At 46.2% G+C, this 22,047-nt stretch overlaps 1 protein-coding gene across 2 annotated transcripts in view; it reads left to right on the top strand.

Annotated features, from left to right (window-relative positions):
• LOC144799483 (SURP and G-patch domain-containing protein 2-like) overlaps positions 1 to 22,047 on the top strand; it is a 40,932-nt gene that overhangs the window by 1,051 nt on the left and 17,834 nt on the right. Inside the window, exons 2-9 of one of the 2 annotated variants that reach the window (XM_078670814.1) lie at positions 273 to 374; positions 553 to 1,959; positions 3,040 to 3,346; positions 3,517 to 3,983; positions 4,906 to 5,017; positions 18,663 to 19,069; positions 20,044 to 20,102; positions 21,374 to 21,429. In XM_078670814.1, coding sequence (XP_078526940.1) covers positions 275 to 374; positions 553 to 1,959; positions 3,040 to 3,346; positions 3,517 to 3,983; positions 4,906 to 5,017; positions 18,663 to 19,069; positions 20,044 to 20,102; positions 21,374 to 21,429 — 2,915 coding nt within the window. In that variant the 5' untranslated portion in view covers positions 273 to 274. The remainder of the gene's footprint in view (positions 1 to 272; positions 375 to 552; positions 1,960 to 3,039; positions 3,347 to 3,516; positions 3,984 to 4,905; positions 5,018 to 18,662; positions 19,070 to 20,043; positions 20,103 to 21,373; positions 21,430 to 22,047) is intronic. The other variant, XR_013603821.1, reaches the window with a different exon arrangement.

Genomic DNA, 22,047 nt, shown 5'->3' with positions numbered 1-22,047 from the left:
AACCGCCTAACTCTGGTAAAACTCGCGTCCCTCTGCCACAGCACAAGGATGCCGCATAGGGTGTATAGAGTTCATTATGTTAACGTGCGTCCAATGTAGATAGAACTGGTCACTGGCAGCGGGGGGTGGTGAGAAGGCCCGGCCCGTGCGAAAGCTCGTGCATACGCTGCAGTGATGCCCACAGATGCTTTGTATTGCTTGCAGTTGTGATTCAATGTGATTGTATGCTTAATGTACTACGCGCTAAGGTCTTTCTCAATTTCTTATCCCAGATATGGCAAAGGAGCAACTTTCACGCGAGATTTTTGACGCTATGATGCAAGAAATGATTGGAAATTACAGTGGAGATCGTTACGACGAACCCCGACGTTCCGGTAAGAGTCTTATATCATTTATTTTACACTCGTAGTCGGGCTAGGAGACGATACTCCGCTTTAAGGGTGGTATTCTGGTGGAGGGGAAGGTCAAATGTGGACTGTTTTGATGTGAAAGTCGCACGTTTTCCCCCATGTGTTGATTGCAGCCATAACGTATTTTCCATTTTCCCAACAGGGCCTTCCAGATCCACTCCGAGGTCGCAGTCTTACAGGTACGAGGAGGATTACCGTGACAACGGAAGGTATCACCGCGAAGCCACCATCCGCAGCCCGCGGGATGACTACCGGAGCAGAGCCCCCGAGTCTAGGAGGTCTTCGTATCCTGGGCCCCACCGGCGCGAGTACGAAGAAGACCCGCACCATGCCTACTCGGACCGCAGGCGATCGGGGAGCCCGTCCCGGAGCAGGGATCGCTACTACCCCGAGCACCGAGAACACGACTTTGCCTATTCCAGGTCCCGCGATGCGTCCTGGGCCGAGGGGCCCGAATACTATCCGGATCACGGCGCTTACAGGGAGCGTGCCATCGTGTCTCCACGGGAGCGCGGGGGCTACAGTCGGGGTGGGTGGGTGCCGAGCCCGCGAGATGATCCCCGGGCCCCACGGAGTCGGGGTCCCAGCCAGGGACTACGGGCCCGAGGCTCCAGCCAGGGTCCACCGGTGCGCGGCAGCGGCCCCATCCCACGGGGTCGCGGAACATTCCCACCTCGAGGACGCGGCACGACCTTTGTTCCCAGAGGCAGAGGATTCCCGACTAGAGGAGGCAGGCCGATCACTCAGCGGGGGCGTGGAGGGAGGCAGGGCTTCAGCCGAGGCGGTGCGGCCAACGAGAAGGCGCCGGTCCGGGAGCAGAGCCTGAAGGCGCTGATGGAGAAGGCGGATGCCGTGTCCAACTGCGAGAGCCAAGTGATCCGGTGGGCAGGCTTCCTGGACGTGGGCGACTCCGAGTTCACGCCCAAGAACCCGGCCCACAGCACGCTGGAAACGGACACCTGCATCAACACGCTGACATCCTTCCGCTGCTTCTTCAGGCCCGAGCTCCGCTATTTCTGTTTCTTGGCTGTCCGGACTCTAAACCACTCCGCTCTGAAGAAGCCCAAGATAGACGGAGACTTCTTCCAGCTGCTGATGGACAAAGGGGCCGTGACTGACAAGTTCTCTTTCAGTAAGACCATCAACCCCCTCGACAAGCACTTGACCATCTTTCAGACCTATCTCCTGAAGAGCGCCCACCCCCTGCTCCTGGCCTGTAATGAACACGAGCTCAACCAGAAGAATGCCGGCGAGGATGCGGCGGCGGAGACTCCGTCCGAGGAAGTCACTGCCATCGAGAAGAGCGTCGCCCTGTGCCGCAAGGGGCTGGTGCTTCTGGGGCAGACCTTTGCCGTGGTGACAGCTTTCCGGCAGGAGAAGATCCTGGAAGCAGCAGGTCTGCTCGACGAAGCTCCCAAGCCGTCCGACTACCCGAACCTCGACGACTCGCTTCTGTTCGGCAAAGAGTACATGACGCGCCTGAAGGCCTGGCTGGAGGAGAGCAAGCACAAGATCAAGGTCAAGTCCGACCAGGTGGTGCCGCAGAAAGGTGAGCCGGAGGCTGTTAAAATGTGTTCTTTCTAGCATAAAATAGTCCTAAACGTTATACTACAGCATATCTCTCCCCATGATAGTCAGATTGTTGATTGACAGTGAATCATTCTGTAGTTGAGCCGTCTTAAAATTGCAGAATATAACCTTATCTCAATTTACTATAAAATGTGCAGAAAATAACTACATGCTTCCTGTGCCGTCAGAGTATCATAGTGACAATGTATTCGTTTTGCAGACCAATCGTTAATTTCACGAAAACTAAACTAGAAGTATCCATCCATAAGCGGGTGGGGATAAATCTATGCCTAGCGTTTAAAACGGATTCAAGATATGGCTGCATTTCATACGTGGCTTGGTGTTTGACCGCTGCAATATTAACCCTAGCGTATTACAGTCTTCAGATTTGGGCTTCTCGTTCGTAATGAGGATACCCCAGATCACTGGAAAAAAAGTTGTCTGTCAGCCAGGGTATATGTAAAGGTGAGCCCACCTTAAGACAGTCCAAGATAATGGCACGAATTAAGCTAGTATAGTCCGGTGTCCAAATTGTATGCCATAGTAGAATGGGCTGCAGCATTATGAAATCTGCAAGGAACAGCACCCCCAGCCCCACATGGCGGTTGCAAAGGAACTTTGTTTAGCCCTGGTGATGTGTCCATGCTTGAAAGGATGCTTCCTTTAACTCCGTTTCTTTTGGGGATCATTATTGTAACGTTCGCAAACTATCTGTCCTGACGATTAAACTAGTTGTCTAAAAGAATCCTGAAGCCATATGCAAATCATAGGGTTTCATACCCATTAGGGTAGTTGTGGTCTACCTTCTCCACGTTTATTGGGGGTCTGGAGTTTGTGGTCAGCGTGTTTGCATGTATTTTGGTCCCAGTGTTTTTGCGAGTTGTCTCCGATGTGAAACCATTCACAACCCATCTAACCATTCACAACCCATCTAACCTTTGTAGTCCATTCATGGTTGGTGAACAACCTATTTTCATTGCGCTTGGACCAGACTGCTTTAGCAACACTTGAATTCGTTCCGTGAACTAGATAACAACTAACCGCCTGCTTTATTTTGTAGGTCTCAAACCAGAGTCTAAAGTGAAAGAAACATTAGATTCGCTCCTGGAGAATGCCGTTAATGCATGGAAGGAGAGCGAGGCCATGCGAGAGAAAGCAGAAAAGGAAGCTGAACTTAAAAAAGAAGCAGAAAAAAAGACTGTAAAGGAAACGGAACCCAAAAAAGAAGCGAAGGATGGCGACGAAAAGGAGGCTGCTGCTGAAGTGAAGGAAGAAGAAAAGGAGGAGGATACATCCGACACTGATAAAGAGAAGGAAACCGAGATGGAAACGGAGAAGGAGCCTGAAAAAGAAAAGCCAGATTTCTGGTAAGCAGATTTGCAATTTACATGTTCAGGCTACATCTACGTGAAGAGTGGCGTTTTCACCTTTTTAAGTTTAAAATATTCCTGGGTGGTTTGTTGCAAGAGTGCGTCCATTCTACAGGTACTTGTGCAATTCATTTAACTAATTGAATAATCGTTATATTAATTCCTAGGTTTTTGTTTGACGAAGAGAGCCAAGAGTTCAAATATTACCAGCAAAAGCTTGCAGAAATTCAGAAACTTAAGCGTGATGCTGCAGAAGCAAAGTTAAAGGCTGAAAAACTGAAGTTAAAGGCAGCCGAGAAAGCTGCAGCAGAAAAAGCTGCAGCAGAGCTGAAGGCAGCTGAGAAAGCTGCAGCCGAGAAGAAAGCAGCAGAGAAAGCCGCAGCAAAGGAAGCTGCCGAGAAAGCTGCAGCAGAGAAGAAGGCAGCCCAGAAAGCAGCTGCTGAAAAAGCAGCCGCCGAGAAAGCTGAAAAGACAGAGAAGGCTGCCAAGGAGCCAGCGGTCAAGAAAACCATTACCAAGACCGTCACCCCAGCAAAGCAAAAGAAGCAGAAGAAGGCTGCCACGAAGGCCCTGACGGGTATTCTCAAGAAAACCAAGGCAGCGGCGTCAACCGAATCTAATGATTCTGAGGAAGGTAAGCATCCATCGCATTGCCATTGTATGCCAAAGCTTGCCTAGGTCTATTGCATTGGGAGTAGTATGAACAAGGGTGTGGAATTCGTATAGTTTGATTTGCAGAACATATTGTTTGGGGCCAAGGTCAACATGTTTCCATGTTTTTGTCCTTGGGACAAGTAGGTCTAACACCCTGCAGCACAAACCATTTTGTTTACAATACCACATTATGGATAAGGGAAGGGCATTATCTGCATATAATTATGGTTCTATTTGTTACTGCTATTTAAACTTATAGTTATGGTTTATTGATACAAAGCCTTTCCTAAATACAATGCTTCCAGAATGCTCTCTAGATGCAAATATCTGCAAAAGCTTGAAAACAAGATTGATCCTTTGCTTTTATACTAAACTGTTATAATGCAACTAGGAAAAAAATGTATTGAAGTATGGTGGAAAAAATATTCTTCTAGTTGAAACTGATTGCACTAATTTTCTATCTGGAAAACATGAAAATAAACGCCCATTGGCTAAGCCAAGAAGTATGGGATTGGTGGTCAGCCTTTTGGTTTTGTCAGTGCATCTCTTGTTTTGATATTTTTGTAAAACTTTGTGGGAGGTTCCAGGCCCTCACCTTTATAACAAAAATTGCCAAAAAGCAATGATATTTTTAGTCTCTAAAAGCACACCATGCCACAGTAGTCCATGGCAGTGAACAAAAATACTGATGTACTCCTTGCAAAAGAGTGGAAACGAGTGACTAGATGAGAATTTTAAAGGTCTTGGTCAACTCCAGATCAAATTAGAATCCATTCTTAAATGCAGTGTCGTTTATAGCTTCTTGGCTGGTTAATTTGCAGCACAAAACCATAAGGGCTGTACTGTGATGCTTCAAAAAGCACAGATGATTACCTCCTTCAACCAAAATACTTTTTTCCCAGTTGATGCAAAAACCAAGGAAACGGCTGAGAATCTGGCACGGTTTATTGTTCAGATGGGCACAGGAGCAAAAGACTTCAACATGGAGAGCCTCACTAGTAATCCTGAGTTCTGGTACGTGGTCCATTCATTTTCTGTGAATATATTCAATATGTAGGAAATATTTTCGTATTGTAATGCACACATGAGTGCAATTATTCTGCCTGCAGGCTGTTATAAACGGGTAGAGGAAGAACCAGCTGAAATTACTATAAACTTAATTTAGACCGAAATGTAGGCAATGCGAAGTAATAATAAAATGGGGACACAGAAAAATCTCAATCTCCAAACAAATTGTGACAGATGCGTAGGTAGTTAAGGCTCGAGGTGCAGTGGCAGCAATCTTATTTGTATTTGTTTCAAACTTCAGTTTTTAGACTAATTTTGTCATTACTTTAATGTCTTTGGGTTGACTGTTCCATAGTCAATCAGGGTTTGTAAAGCGCAAGTACTCTCATGTGACGGCCTCATGGTGGGGCAATCTGTTGGTCTGTCTTTGCTTTGGTGTTCAGTTGAAGAGCCAGGTCTTGTGGTCCTTCCTGAATTGGGCCAGCAGGGATTCTCCGTGTGAGGTGGAGAGGCTGAGAGGTAAAAGAAAAATCGTCCTCCAGTTCTACTCCTCTGCTGCATTGGTTCATGTATGCTGGTCCTGCGTCGTGGAGGGCTTTGAGGGCATTATTCTTCAATTCGCCGGACAGTTTCTGATAAAACGAAGTAGCACATCTACATCCCAGAGAGTGTAGTATCAGGGTTCTGGTGGTTTCACCAATCTCATACCTCTCGATACTCTCCAAATCAAAGGGTGCCCCCCCCACACACAGGTTTTTCCCCCATGTGGGAATTTTCTGCGGAAATCCCTGAAAGAAAATTGACTGTTCAATGTGCCATTCCCTGACTGGCTACTTCAGAATAAAAAATGGACAATCACTACTACAAACTGATTTGTAACCCATGTACTTAGTGGGAGCCCAAGATAGTGACAGAAAAATCGTTACTCCCGGCACTTGCCACGAGGGACAATTGACCTGCATCCCCAGAGGAGGTGGGTATCTGTTGGAAAGTGGGTTATTGCTAGGGGCAAATGTAGGTCTGCCACTGGCAATAAGGCCACTAACACATGATAGGACTCAGCATGGGTCTTAGAAAATTATTCCTTTGCTCAACCCTTCGTAACGTGGCTGCGAGCAGACAGGCTTAACTTCAGACAGGTATGTAAAGCATTTAAACACACCATTTCAGTAAATAATTACGACACAACACAAAATAAAAATCTAACACCAATTTATAAAAATAGGTAATATTTTTATCTTTTAAATGACGCCACTCTTAGTCCTTTAGCAGCAAGGTAATCCACAGGGCTGTAGTTTCAAATGGTGCAGTCTTCAAAGGTCAGACCTTAGAGTTCCTAGCGCAGCAAACTTCAGCGGGGCACTTCTTGCTTCATTCAGTTTCAAGCAGCAGATCTGGAGGGCTCTGCCCCTCTCAGATACTTATTCAAAATTCTCTGGGTCATGGGAGCAGGTCAACTCCTCATAGTTATGACCACATCCTGTGGAGTGTGGCATTAGTTTGTCCCAGAGTGCATCATTCTTCCGAATCCATAATGGCTGATTTTCCAGCAAGGAGGTAAGAGCTGGCTAAACACCCTTACGATCTGCACATACCTTCCTTAAGCCTAGCCCTGACTCTGGGTCAAGATTGTCATAGTGGACTGAAACCCATTGAAGAGCGTAGTTTAAGACTCCATCTCCTGGCCTGGCATTCCTATAGAACAGCACACTGCCCTCCCAGCAATCTGGCTACGGGTCATTAAAACCAGGTCATCTGCATTATTTAATGACTTGTCATTAAAGCTTAAAAGCAGGCTAAATACAAAGCAAAAAGTGGGTTCAATATAAACCTTGTTTTAAGATGTTAGGCAAGATATTTGAGGCATGCATAGCTGTGGATATATATGCTTTGCATACTCCAGCCATCTAGTGTTGGGCCGGATAAAAGTTGTTTTTCTTCACAGAATGTCTCCTAAACCGCGAGGAATTGCGTCTCGTCTTGCTGGTAATCTGCATGGTCGACTCTGGTCATTAAATTGTTCGTGACCTCAGTGGGGGTTTAATGTGCTGAGAATTTCATACCAAACTTCCCATTTTTCAGTAAAACTATTATGGTACCATGGAGTTTGACAATAACTCCCAGCACCGTATACTCTTAATGGCATTACTGCACTTCAACAATTCTTATTGGTATAGACACTGTAGGGGTACAGGGCTCATGCACCTGTACCCTCGCCACTGGTAATAGGGGTGGCTGACCTATGCCAGGGCAGTGGGTTGTAGGCATGGCGCACAGGGATGCATGGCGCACAGGGATGTGTGCCATGTCGTCTTCAGTTCTACACCAAAACACAGCCTGTAACTCTAAACGTGTCTCTAAATAAATATTCTGTAAGTACTGGTTGTTCCCCTTACTATGAAAGCCTCCCGCCCCCTCACCCCACCGGCAAAGTAGTCCTCATCAAGACCAACATGGGAGCCATGTGTTGGAGGCATATGAGCTTTAGATCGTATACTTTTGCATACATCGCCATCTGATGTTCAGCTTGGATGTTTGCGCTTTGTTATTGTAGAAGTTTTTGTAGTCCCAAGGTAGGTGACTCCTTTGGTTAGTAGTGTGCATGGGCATCGACTCACTCCCTAGATTATTTTTTTTTTTTTTTGCCCGTGCGATTGGGTACAGATATAATTTGCTGCGCCCCGGGTCGACCCTGTTTCGATTCCTTCGATGCGCCAAGCTCTCCTGATTGACGGTTTCGTTTCGATCGCAATCTCGACGCGTATCCAGTTCAAAAGAACTTTTCGAGTCTGGTCGTCGCGGTTGGGCCGGTCGGGGCCATCAACCAGCTTATGGAAAGGACGCCATTTAAAAAAAAAAGGCAAGTGTGGGGCTAAATTCCCACACCCAGATCTCCATGAGGTCTGCAACCTTTTTCTCTCGCCAGAACACTAGCGTCAACACTGCCATGCCTGTGACTTTCAGGTCTAAGACCATACGTGCCGAGCTTGACATCAAGAAATGTCCAGATTGACACTTTCGGCACCTGAAGAAGTCTTCGAGGCAGGCACTGAAGATCCGGGACCAGAGACAGGAGATGAACAGGCCAGCGTCTCCGAAGCAGACTATTTGGACTCAGAAGATCAGGCGTTTACCCCAGGGCACGGTGCGTGAGTACTGATGTGGACGCCCTGACTCCGAAACCACTAAACACCTTCACCTTCGGTTCGACACTGAGACAAGACTCCAGAAGCCCCACCTCGGGCCTGGCTCAGAATCCCACAAAGCCTTCAGGCAGCTCTGGATCGAGCCAGCCACAACACGGTGTGTCGACCCCGGAATCTTCGGCACCTAAAGCAAAGCCAAAAGTAAGACTCTTTGGCACCGAAGCAAATTAAATCCAAGTCCTCGGAGCCGGAAAAACCAACTAAATCTTCGAAGTCAAACTCCACCTAAGCAAAATGAGACAAAACCCCTCTTGGAGCGAAGGAAGACTTGCCAAAACACCACTCTGAGCCGAAGTCCTCGGCAACGGAAAAATACAGCAACTCAAAAGAACATTTCAATCCAGATTCATCGGATCCTAAGCAAAGAAAACTACATATTGGCCCCTCTATTGGCCAAGTCCACCTCCATACCACTCAAGAAGAGAAAATGGGACACCTCAAATTCCTGAGAGACCCTCCAAGAAAAAAGACTAATCAACCTCGCCTATGAGGCCTTCTCTCCACTTCCACAATCCGCTAACATTATACCCTCTCCAGCACATACTCCAGTGCCGCCTCCTTTCACCTGCACCACAAGTGGATGATTAAGATATAGGGTGTGAGGATGGGGGAATAGACTCACATCACACAGATACTGATGACTCTTGGGACGATTACAATGTCCCAGACGAGCCTGAGCCAGATTTCTATTACTCCAAACCATTTCCACAGCCACAGAAAATGACAAATACTCTCCCTATGCTCAAGGGAATGATTAAACATGCCCCTCTGGTTGTTACAGATCCTGTCAGGACTAGGGTGCTTAATCATAGGATTGAAAAAAAATACAAGCCAGCTCCACGTGATTCAGCTTATAAAGTTCAACTCCCTCTGGACACACTGGTAGTGGCAAATGACCGTAAACTGGCAAATTCCCAAACCACCGATGATGCCCTTCCGGCGGGCAAAGAAACAAATCCCCTAGACGTGTCTGGCGCATTGCTAACTCGCGAGCCTAACTTGCGAGGTACGACAGGGCTCACTATGATGAGCGTGAAACTCATGCAACATCTTCCAGATGAGTACAAGACCAAAGCAAATGATCTCATACAATAGGGAAAGTTAATCATGAACACCTCAATAAAATGTGCCCTGGATGCTGCAGATACAGCATCCCGTGCAATTAATACAAGCGTGTTATTACGTAGACTTGCTTGGCTGCGCATATCCGGTTTTAAGCAAGAGGTGCAGTCTACCACCCTCAATCAACCCTTAGATCAGGAACACTTGTTTAGACACAGCCAAATCCATGGGGGCTCTACAAGCAACAACTAGTAGAGGTTATTTATGTCACTCTTAAAGGGGCGCCTCCAAGACCGCTGGTACAGACACCACTTCCACTTATAAAAGCCCCTCTCAAACTTTCCCTAACGGAGGTTATTTTAGAGGGAATTACAGAGGCAACAACCAAGGGAGAGGGTGTGGTTCTGATACCCGCACATCCAGTACTTGTTGACAGACCTTTACCAGTTCACAGATCATAGACAGTCACTAGAATGTATCCGTATTTAGTTAAACACTCAACAGTTTGTGATTCTACAGCCAACGAATCACTACACAAAAGTACTTGGCACATACAGGACAGGAGTGTCTTATCTACACATGTTATTGGTAATATCTTTAATCTTTTTTAGAAGCTTCACGTTTCCATCATTGATGCTCAGACATCATTTATATAGACCGAATATATAAATTATCCAATCCGTAAGTACGGGAGTGAACATTAGTAATACACAGGAGTCACGGAATCTTGATGGGAATCTTCATTTATTTCTATTCTTTTTGTAGATGTAAACATGCGTTCAGCCCAGTCAGCTCTTTTATTTATTTATGGAATTTTTAATGCGCAGCTACTACCCTGAGGTGTCTAGGCGCAGTGAGATACTCCAAGATACAGTGACTGGGCCACCATGTCGGGGACCACTCTGGAGAGATATTACCGAAGGTCATCACCTCCGTTTTCTCCGCATTAAGCTTCAAGCAGTTACTGTGCATCCATGATTGTATGTCCAGTAACCCCTCCTGAAGCTTAGCTGCTACCACTGGGCCATTCTTATGCACCGCCAGCACAAGCTGGGTGTCATCTGCGTAGGTAGTTAAACGCATCCCATGAGATTTGATGACCCTCGCCAAGTCCGCGACATAAATGTTGAAGAGCGTCGGACTTAACGAGGATCCTTGAGGAACCCCACAAGGCAGTTCAGAAGTCGGTGAGTAATGGTTACCCAATTTGACTGCCTGCTTATGGTCAACTAAGAAAGAAGCTATAAGGGCTGCGACACGGTCGACCAAGATGACGTGGTCGACCGTGTCCAACAAAATAAGCACTGCCGCTCCTCCCGAGTCCATAATATCTCTGATTTCATCGGAGGCCTTTATCAGTGCTGTCTCGGTTCCGTGTCCCCTCCGGAACCCGAACTGAGTATCATCCAAGAGTCCATTTTGCTCAATAAACTCTGACAGCTGTTGGTTCATGATGGCCTCTACGATTTTAGCCGGGAAGGCAAGCAATAGGCCTATAGTTGGCCGTAATGGTGGAGTCTAGGGAAGGCTTCTTGAGCAAAGGTTTGACAATAGCCTTCTTCCAAATCTCAGGATAGACACCGGTTTTGAAGATGGAATTACAAATATCGGTGAACGGCTGGGTGATGGTGTTATGTAATTGGTTCATTATGGGAGGAGGACATGGATCAAGCGGAGAGCCGGATTTAATCCTAGCAACAAGCGTGCTGACCTGGTCTTCAGTAACTGACTGAAACTGAGCGAAGAAAGGGTGAGTGGGCGCTGGATGGATGGATCGGTCCATGGATCCTCCCACCGGTTCTTTGGAAAATGTGGAATAGATATCCATCACCTTAGAGGTGAAGAATGTGGCCAGTGAACTACAAAGTTCCTAAACGGACTTCATCAGGGTTGTAAGTAAATGCTGGGAAACCAGGTATATCGTCTTTAGTTAGACTTTGCATTGTAATTGAGTTGATATCCAACAATAGTATCAAAGATGAGTCATCAAATACCTCATCAGAAGTGAATTCATTATGATCAATTATATTGCTCTTCCATGGATCCAAAGCAACAGCTACCATTACCGGGTTCGGTCTACAGTACCCCAACCCAGTATAACCTCCCTTTCCCTCCATCCTCCCCTTTGTCCTTTCTTTTTCCTACTTTTTAATTCTCGCCTTTCCTAAATTCCTATCTCAATTTCTCTACGAGCCCCTTAATTTGCAATATTACACTCCTGTTGATCCAGGCTTAAAAGTACTCCATAATAGCACCTTTATTTTACTCTTGCAGATCTTGATGTATCTTAAGTCTCCCTCCAAAAAGAGGAGTGCCTGTTACGCGGCAATGTGGAAGACATTTCACTGTTGTCTGCCAAAACATATTGACCAACAAGCAGTTGGAGTACAAGAATTGTCTGCTACTTACTTGATCTGTAAACTCGTAATTTAGCTTTCACATCCAGAAGATTAAGTTTATTGACTGTAGCCGCTCACCTTTAAAACGGGCAACACGTTTTCTCTTTGGCTCCGACATGCAATCTTAACGAGACCGATGGATCCTCCATTTGAACCCATCCTGTTCCCCTCCTTGGAAGGCGTCATTTCTTGTTGACATCACTTCACTTAGACATGTCCCACTTAGACCTGCCCGTGAGCTCCAGGCGCTACCTTTAGAGAAACCTTTCTTCCAAATACACAACAATTGTTTACTTCGTACCCGCCCCAGCTTTCTCTCAAAGGTGGTCTTACAGTTTCGCCTCAATCCATTCAGAATGCTGTTTTTTTCCTGCATCCGGATTAAGTTTCAGGGCATGCTCCTCATAAATTATGTGTAACATGCCCACATGTATTATGTTGACAGAACTAAAGCTGTTAGTGGAAAAACACAACTTTTTCTTGTTCACCAGACCACAAAGGCAAAACTCCTTACTAATTGGAGCATTGCTAGGCGGATTATTAAATGCATACAAACATGCTATGCTAAAGACAAAAACAATAACTATCCCTCCTAGAGCCCTCTCTACTTGGAAGCAAGGAGCACCTGTGGCTTTCCTTGTGGAAATTCCTATAGCTGACATTTATAAAGCAGTTACATGGTCTATGGTGTGGATCTATTCACTGCATAAGGATCTACAGTCACACATGCCTTAGGACTGTTACTTACCTTGTAAGTGTCGGTTTGTGGCATGCAGTGCTGTAGAGTCTCATGCTGTGCATAATCCCGCCATCGATACTAGGTTTCAATTCATGCCATCAAGTAGACCTGTCTGCAGAATCGAAGGTGCTGCTAAAATCTACATATGGCTAATAGACCTTTATTTTCCAGTCTCCAATGTTTTGCTCCGCATTCTCGTTATTTGAGTTGAGATTAGTTTCCACCTTCTCTAGTTTGTTGGAGGAGGGTTATCAATGAAAACATATAACCTGTCAAAATAGACGCACCAGTTCACTTAATCAATTAGAATAGGTTTTTTGATGCAGTCCATGCTAAAATGTACGCATATTTCCATAGGTCACTGCGGATTGTAGTGACAAACAACTTATTCCTTTGCAGTTTGGCGTATTAACCCTGCATGGCAATCTTATTTGTGGATTTGACTGAGCACTTGGATGGACTTGATATATAGATTCTCTGACCTGATTGATCTTTATAGAGCAATATTCATACATGAGGTTACGTTAATGGCTTGTTGTAACCATTGTTATATCATCCCCTAACGTTTTCTTCCAAACATATATACAATTGGAACAAATCTTATAACCAGAGAATATTCTGTATCCCTAAAATCAGCTTGGGCTAAATAAATTTGTAATTACCATAGTCCCTATGTAATAAAAGTGGTCTATCATGACTGCTGTGAGCTTCTTTGCGAAGTGTAATTGTCAAATTCCACCTCCATCTTCAATTAGGGCCAAATATAAGTCAAATGCCCTGGTAGTCAGTGCGTTGGTGGTTGTGGCACTACTTGTTTGAGAGTAGGAGAGTAAAGGCATCCAAAAGGTGTCATGTTCTAAACACTGTTTCTATATTGTAAGTACTGGGGGCTTACGTGTAAAGCAGCTACTTAACACACTCATCCACTGAGACACGAAGTGGGCTCAATAATGTATACCACACCAGTAGTTGTGTTTGAAAATCAAGATCTTTTATGTAGGCTTTAGGTTAAAGCAATTAATGCATTAGCAAATCATTAGCATTTCATTAAAGTACCTCATTAAAGCATTTCATGGACGCCTTTCAAAATGCATTTCCTTTAAAATGGTGAAACATTTCATTAAATATAATGTGGTGAAGACCACATTATTATAATGGTCAGACCACCACATTATCACCTTCAACGAAAAGGTCAAACTTAACCCGGCTCAACCCACCAAAACAAAGATCTGGAAGAGGGACATGAAGAATCTTAACCCAAACTCCTTGCCTGCCCACACAGGCAGTCTCCTACTTCCCCCGACGGACGTCTCTGATGTTCATTCTCTGACCGACCTCTACCTAGACACTATGACCTCAATAATCAATGAAGCCGCACCCCTGCAACTGAAGAGTCTCCACCAAGAACTCGAACCCATGGTATGATGGTAGACTCAATGAAGACAGACGTGCGATGCGCATGGCAGAACGCACGTGGAGATCTGACCCCTCAGCACTGCACCTTAAAACGCTTAAGAATAAGAGAAACGCCTACTTCAGAAAAATCAAACGCTCGAAAGCAGTCTTCTTTAGCCAACAGCTGGACCAAGCAAAAAACAGACCAAGAAAACTGTTCGAGTTAGTCCATTCCCAAACCAAGACGCAACCTCTACAACCTAACAGCTCAACAAATGATATTCCTAGCTGTGAAGACTTTTCTGCTTTCTTCAAGCAAAAGACCGACAATATAAGAAGTGATCTCCTCAAGGATGTAAGTCGACACTCCTGCTCCATCTCCATAACTAACACTCAACTTAAAAACAACGCTGCATGGAAGTCCTTCGACACTTACTCTGAAGAATCAATTCACTAACTGCTAGGCACCTTGAAGCCTGCTAATCACCTCACAGACCCCCTGCCTGCCAATGCTGTCAAAGCCCTCATCCCCCTGCTCCTCCCACTCTGGACTAAAATTATCAACGGCTCCCTTCAACAAGGACTCATCCCAGACTCCCTCCAGATAGGGCAAGTCACTCCTAACTCAAGAAATCCACAGCGGACCCGGCCGACCTAAACAATTACCGCCCTATCACCAATATCCCCACTCTGGCCAAATTGCTAGAAAAATGCGTACAACTCCAATTGACAAAAAACATTGATCAGTTTGACCTCCTCAACACTCACCAATCAGGATTCAGAGCAAAACATAGCATGGAAACGGTTATGACACACATAATTGACGCCCTCCAAATCCTTGATCACAATGAGTCCTGCCTCCTCATCCTTCTTGATCTCTCCTCAGCGTTTGATACGGTCAAACACGAGAATCTACTGGAGCTGTTAAATACCAGAATGGGCATATCCGGGACTGTTCTCAAATGGTTCACGTCCTTTCTACACAACCGATCTCAAAAGCTCAAGATCAACAACGCATTGTCCTCACCTGTGCCCGTAACACTAGGCGTCCCGCAAGGTTCCTCCCTATCCCCCACATTGTTCAACCTCGTCATGGAACCACTCACTACCTTGCTTCAAGCATCAAATGTACACTTCCATATGTACGCCGATGACACTCCACTCTACCTCAAGTTACAATCCCCGGAAGACATCAAACTTCTGGACGCCACACTAAAACACCCAAGCATGGCTGGCCGATAATCACCTCAAACTAAATGCTCTGAAAACTGAGTTCCTTCTGATCTCACCTCCTGCGAAAAAGGCCATCACCCAAACCTGGCTCAATCATCTAACCGCACTCAATGTCCAGCCCACCATCGTGGACTCTGGCATCACACTTGACTCCAATCTCAACATGCAGCAGCATATTAGCAAAGCAACTAATAGAGCCAACTTCCAAATCAACACTCTGAGAACTTAAACCCTTCCTACCACCCAAGGACTTCCATACTGTTGTACAAGCCCTTGTCATTCCTCGCATAGATTACGGAATTGTGGCCCTCAGCGGGCTCCCCCTAACAACAACGGCACCACTAAGAGCCTCTCTGAATGCGGCCGCGAGACTCATCACTGGCTCAAGAAAACACTCGCATATATCCCCTGACTTAAAAGCCCTGAATTGGCTGCCTTTTGAAGCCAGAATTCAGCTGAAAATTGCCTGTATGACACACTCGGCCGTACACCACAAGTCACCCAACTACATCACTCACAAGCTGACTATATCAGGAGGCTCAAGATCCAACAGAAGCACAAAAAACCTCCTCCTGAAACCTCGTAGATTCCGGAAGGAAAAGACATACAAACGCTCCTTCTCAGGAATGGCACCTAGGATCTGGAATGCACTCCCGCCAGAAACTAGGCTTATCCCCTCCACTGTACTCTTCAAGAAAGAGGTAAAAGCCATCCTTATGGCTAAGTTCACCTGAACCCTACTGTTACCGCAACAATGACACTTATCAGCTACTATATTATCGGCTACCTGAGTGTTTATCCGTGTTATACTCTTGTTTGATTGCTACTGGATCAAAGTCATTGCAAGGATTCTATATTACTGGTTTCCAGACTGTTGATTAGGGTTTACACTATGATTTGATTGCTCTACTAACTTGCAATCCACTTACTACTGACTACTATACTGTTTTCAACAGTGTGTTTACTCACCCTCTGGGGGGGGCTATAATCTTATTCGATCGCTACTGGAGCAGACCTTGTACGGCCTCTTTATTATTGGTTTCCTGATTGTTATTATTGTGTATACTCTTATGCGATTGCTACCCTACATTGTAACTCTCACTACCAAATATTATACTGTTTTTTAAAGTTTGTCTACCCTACCTCCTGTTTCTGTAAAGCACTCTGATATCTGCAAAGATCTTGTCCGTGCTATATAAAACTTTAAAAATAAATAAATAAAATTAAATTAAATATTTTCAGTAAAGCAAACTTCAAATAACACAGCCTGTCGCGTTCTACTCTTCAGCAGGCTGAAAGGGTACTTTCATAAACCATGGACTAGCATTCAGGAAGCAATTATAAGCATTTTCTCTTGTAAACATCAACAGTTCAGTAATCAAGGTCAGATCATTAAAATAGTATTGGAATAAATCACTAGGAATCAGGATTTAACACCATCAGGAACTGTAGAAGCCCGCCCCTGCAAGAAATTCAGTACAGGGGGGGAACAATATCACCACTTTATCAGCAGGCTTGAAAACATATAAGCAGGCATGAGCAATACAGGCCGCATAAAACGGCCACCAAGCACCAAGAGTCAATGACCTGACCGATCTTGTTCTCAAGGGGCTGGAAACAGTTAATTCAATAGGGCCTGCTCTTCAGGTGTGTACCGTTACTTGGCCCCAGCACACCTAATGCATAAATCTGGCCTCACGACTGCTTGAGGTTCAATGGGGCCAACAGGGCCCAGTCACAGCGTTCCCCGGGGGAGGGGTGAACTTGGGGCCCTTGCGATGTCTTGGGTAGGCGGGAGGAGCTTCCGCCGGTCGAGGGGCTGCCCGGCGCGGTGCAAGGCGCTGTCTTAGCGCACCGCCGCCGGGGACAAGGAAACACACTGCGGGGCAAAGCGGAGGGGGCGCTCTTCGGCTCTTGGCCCCCTCCGCGATGAGTCGCGATCTGCTCCGGGTGCCGGGCCTTGTGAGTAGGGGCTGGTTAGGGGCAGCCAATGGCTGCGCAGCTTGGGCGGGGGCGCGGCCGATGACGTGGCGGCGCTCACGTGACAGGGGCCCAGGCAGGCTTCAGGCCTAGTGCGGCCTGACTAACTTGATGCGGCGGCCTTCTCCTGGCACCGGGGGCCGCCGAGGGGGGGGTCAATGACGGCGCTGGACACAGCGCGGAGGCAGTCGGCCACAGGACAGGCCGGAAGCGCCTCAGAGGCGGCGTGTGGGCGGCGCCGAAGCCACGATGACATGGGGGCCTCCTCAGGCGGCAAGGAACAGCGCTTGGTGCCGAGGCGGAGGAGCGCTTAGGGGGGTGCTTCACAGCGCTGGTCGCCGGCAGGGCGAGGGGTCAATCGCAGTAGGTTTTGACACGGCACTGGGCAAGTCAGTCAGCAAATAATGCCGGCAGGAGGGAAGGCAATTTCAATACTCCTGACAGGACAGACAGTCTCAAATACAGCGCTGGACAGGGGGAGCTGGATATGGCGCTATGCACACAGTTCAGCAGGGACTGCAGGCAGTTCAGTCAGGGGGAGACCGGTAGGGCCAGAGGGGCCCAGATGAAGGTGGGGAGTGCGCAGGGCAGCACAGTCCAGTACCTGGTCGATCCCCCAGCAGCCTCTGGTCAAAGGAAAGTAGTGTTTTGGGCGCTTGGATGGTTCTGCGCCCTTAGGTGATGGTTTCTTGAATTTGGGGGGAGGGGGGGTTGAGTTGGAGGCTGGATGAATTTTCCTCAGTCACTGCAGATGGACCATGGGGTTCCCTACCGCTGGGCCAGATCAGGGGGCTAGTCTAGGACACCTCACTCACCTTAAGAGGCAGCACTAAATCCTGTCAGTCCCAGTGGCATAAGTTCCTAACTAGGCCCTCCCGCCTAAAACTCCCCCAGGTCTGTGATGCCCCAACTGACTAGAAAAAGTTCCCTCCCTTGCTTAAGTATGCCCAGGTCAGGTGACCACTCTCTAAGGCGGCAAAAATCAGCGCCGCCTTTCTTCTGGAAGGTTCCAGGAGCTTCCCCACTCTACCTATGGACAGGGGATGGGTGGCTGGCATTGCAACATTGTATGGGGATCCAGCCAGCTCCTGGCAGCTATGGTGCTACACTAAAAGACCATGCTGCAGTAGCAGGGGCCAGTGGCAGCCATGTTTGAAGTAGAGAGCACCTGCACCCGAACATGGATTAGCCATGAAAAGGTGCCCGAAGACCTAAGGGCCAACAAAAAGAAGGTGGGAAAAATGAGGCCAGTGCGGAAAAAAAATAGGGAAAGACCACCCTAGGGCTGACCGGTCTAACATATGTAAAGGATGTGAACCTGTGAAACACCAGGGATGGATTTACTCCGTCATTGGTCTAAAATGTATGGAGCTCTGAGAAGCCAAAATAGCTTCAGAGCATAGCATTTTCTTTCAAGGTGCCAAAATCAGAATGTATACCAAATTACCTGTCAATGGAACAATTCTTCCATATTCTCTATACCTGGCCTATTTTCAACTTCAGTTTTTCGCAAATGTTACCTGCACAATTATGAACTTGCCATATTTTACTTAGTAATCGATCTGCTGCATGTTGGTGCGATATTGCTACCTTGTTACCTTTGGCTGCATCTGTAACATATTTTTTTCCCTTTATAGGTTTCTAAATGAGGAAGAAAGTGCAGCTTTCAAATTCTATGAAACCAAGCTCACAGAATTTCGTGAGTCACCCGAAAAGGCAGAGTCTGCTGATTCTGTCAAACTTGATGTTGAATCTAAAGACTCTGGAAGTGAAAAGTCAGACCCCTCGCCCCAAAAGACAAAAGACTCCAAATCAAAAGATAAATCTGACGTTTCTGAAGCACTAGAAGTCGAGGTATCTGAATCTCAGGATAATGAAGATCAAATGGAGTGCGATGCCACGGAAAGCGCTGGTTCTGATGGGGCCTCACAAAGTGCTACTTCTACCCCTGCCCGCTCCCCACTTACCCGCAAGAGAGGCAGACCCATGAGGGGTGGCCGGGGAGGCCTGGCGAAGAGGGCGTGTCCAGCAGAGGAGCCGAAAGGTAAGTACTAAGGCTGCAGTGTCCACGGAGCTTTTTGTTAGGCTGTGCTTCTGGTTCATTGGAATTCCGTTTCAACTACTCTGGGACATTACAGCCATATAACACTGAGAATGTAAGTAGCATTTGTCCTGTTTCAATTTTAACTAATTCCAAACTTGCGGTCAGAATTGTTTTTATAAACAATCAAGACCCATTTTTATGTACATATTCGGGATTTTTTTCAAATTGACTGCCCTTAGCATCTACTGCGAAGGAATATGCATTGTTCAGAATGCAAAGGTTGTCTGAAATGAGACCTGGCATCCTGAATTGGATTGTTTTTTTGGGTGTTAAGTCACAAAATTCTGTGCCCTGTTGGCGGCAGGGATCTATTTTATTCCTTAACTTTTGATTAAATTGGACCTTTAGCGTCTTAAATGTTTCAATGTATGTTGCTCACATGAACAAATTGTAGTTTTTAAAATGCAAAGGAAGAATCCAGTTAGGTGAAATGTACTTTGATACAATCTTCAGGAGCCCCTCCCCAGAGCAGTGCTAGCCTGGGGTTAAGTGGTGTTTGGGTGGTTTGCTGTAGGGGGGACCTGTGACGGGGCCCCAACCCAAAAATATGTTCTTGTGCCACAATGCAATATCCTGCCTTCTAAAATATGGACAGTGTTCTCAAATGTGCTTAAATGACGAACCAAAATCTCACTTCTGTATCCGCATCCATGCACTAGACTGGTGCACTGGTCACTTCTCCTTTTCTAAATGCCCCTCCCCTTGGGGATGTGAGGAACCTTCTGAAGCGTGCCCGACAGACTTAGATACAGGGCAAACAAACCGTGAACCTGCATGGCCTCGCACCGCACGCCAGTCGAGCAAAAGAGCCGACTTGAAGCCAGAGAATTGTGTGGTTGTTCATGATTGAGAAATGTTAATGTTGTCATTGAATGTTCTTCCTTCCTAATTATGTCTTCGGTTTAACTTTTTAGTTGAGGAACCAAACAGAGTTGGTAATGAAAAGCCAAGTGGACGACCAGCTCTAAGGAAGGTGAGGTGGAACAAATGTCACCCCTCTGTTCGGCAAAACGTCAGAGCCCTGGCATGAAAAGTCTTCAACATTGTTGTGCTTCATCTGGAGCCAGGGATCCTATTACTCAAGCCTCTTTGCTCTGCAGTGATGCAGTGCACTGTATGACGGCTCCATGGTGCAGAGACTTTCTGTTAGTTGGTTGCTTTGTAAGTGTGATGTAAGCTTTGAGCCAGACTAAGGCCTGGGTTGAGGCTTCAGGCCTTTAGAGTTGATTCATGGTGCGGTAGGCCAAGGCCACCATCTCTGGCATTAGCCACTCGAATACAGCGTTTTGTTTGTCACATGTAATACAGGTCAGTGTTATCCGTGGTGCCGCACACATACTTATGTTTTTCCCTCCTTCCCCCTCTGGTGCAAGTATGCACTTGTGTTCTACTGTTGGCTTTTCTGTGTGCCAAGTTACAGCCTGGTCTGAACTGACACCATCCTGAATAAACTGCACAATGTATGGAGACAAAGACTCCTGCCTACCTTTCAGCCTGGACCATTTGCATCAACCGCTCCCAATTCCATCCATGAAAACTGCTTTTATATGTTGGTCCATGTGGTTTGGACCATCACTCAAGTCTTTGCGCTGCTGTGGCTCTGCATTTTACAAGCTCTTGCAAAACCAAGCGTCCTTCAGTGCAGCGAGGAATATCCCAGTGCTGGGTTATGGAAGGTGTTTTTCCATGTTCTGTGATGCCTACCCAATATCTGCTGCTTATTTCACCTAAAATGCCTCACCTGCCTGAATTAAGACAGGCCAGTTTAGTGCGACGATCATCGTTGCATGAGATCATGTGAGCAGTAGAGCAGTATGCCAGGATTCAGTCTATGCATGCAAATCGCATAACCGCTCTGCCTTGATGGCAGGAGTCTTCAGTGGCAGTTTTGTGTCTAGAGTAGCAGTAGTGATATGAACATTTTGACACATTGAGAAGCGGTTACATCTTCAAATTAAAAAGAAAAATATTCTGGACAACATATGGAAAGTTTACCCGTGCGCCTCTTTAGGTAGTAATTGCCTCTTTGCCAATAGCTTTCTCAAACCACCTTGGTGGTCTGTGCCCCTTTTTTTTTTTTCCCCCGATTTTATTTTTAAAAGAACATGATTTGCAGCTCATTGCGTAAAGGTTTGCTATAATGCGGACATCTGACTATTTTATCCTTTTTGTCATTGAATTCAGTTATTAAATGTAAATCTGCATCTAAACCTTTTGATTTATTTTCCCTCGTCTTACATGCAGAAACAAACCAAGCAAAAGGAAGCTGATCTAAGTGCTGAAGATGATGGTATTAAACTGTAAGTAGTCCGAAGTTGTTTGTTGTCATTTATGAACTTTTGCAATCCAGTAAATTTTTATGGGAATGCTTGAATCTGTTTTCCCATGTCCATATGCTGCCATGATTTGGGTGCCTAACAGAAATCCTGTCTCTCACTGCCTTTGTGTAGAAAATTTTGGATGGTATTTAATTTAAGGTCTATTTTCCCCCATAGTCTGAACCTCTGCCTCTTAACTCCTATCCATTCAACAAATCTTGAGTAATGAACCTTTGTAGAGCCATTAAGTAGCTATCTGCTTCACAGGGGAGAGAAATCCTCTACTTCTCCATGGACGAACAGTCTTTTGTTTGATCGTGATGCTACTGCTCAACAGGAGCTTCTTAGATCTGAAGCCCTGTGTTTGCTATAGTAGTTGACTAAGTTTTGCAGCGTGAATCTTTCTGGATTCACTATGCTGTGCATTCCGCCATCTAGTGGTTGGGTCTGGAATTTTAGTTTTTTTGGTTGACATGCCACCATTTGGTGTCCTTCGTGACGTCAACGCGCTTCCTCCAGAAGCGCCCACTGGTCTCCATCTAAAGATGCTTTTTTCCACCATTGTGTCTGGATCAACAGTGAAGGAGCTCCAAAACTTTA

This window comes from Lissotriton helveticus, chromosome 12 (genome assembly GCF_964261635.1).
Source record: "Lissotriton helveticus chromosome 12, aLisHel1.1, whole genome shotgun sequence".
Classification (NCBI taxonomy): domain Eukaryota; kingdom Metazoa; phylum Chordata; class Amphibia; order Caudata; family Salamandridae; genus Lissotriton; species Lissotriton helveticus.
Note: the sequence above shows the minus strand (reverse complement) of the source record. Positions and strands in the feature narration are given on the sequence as shown.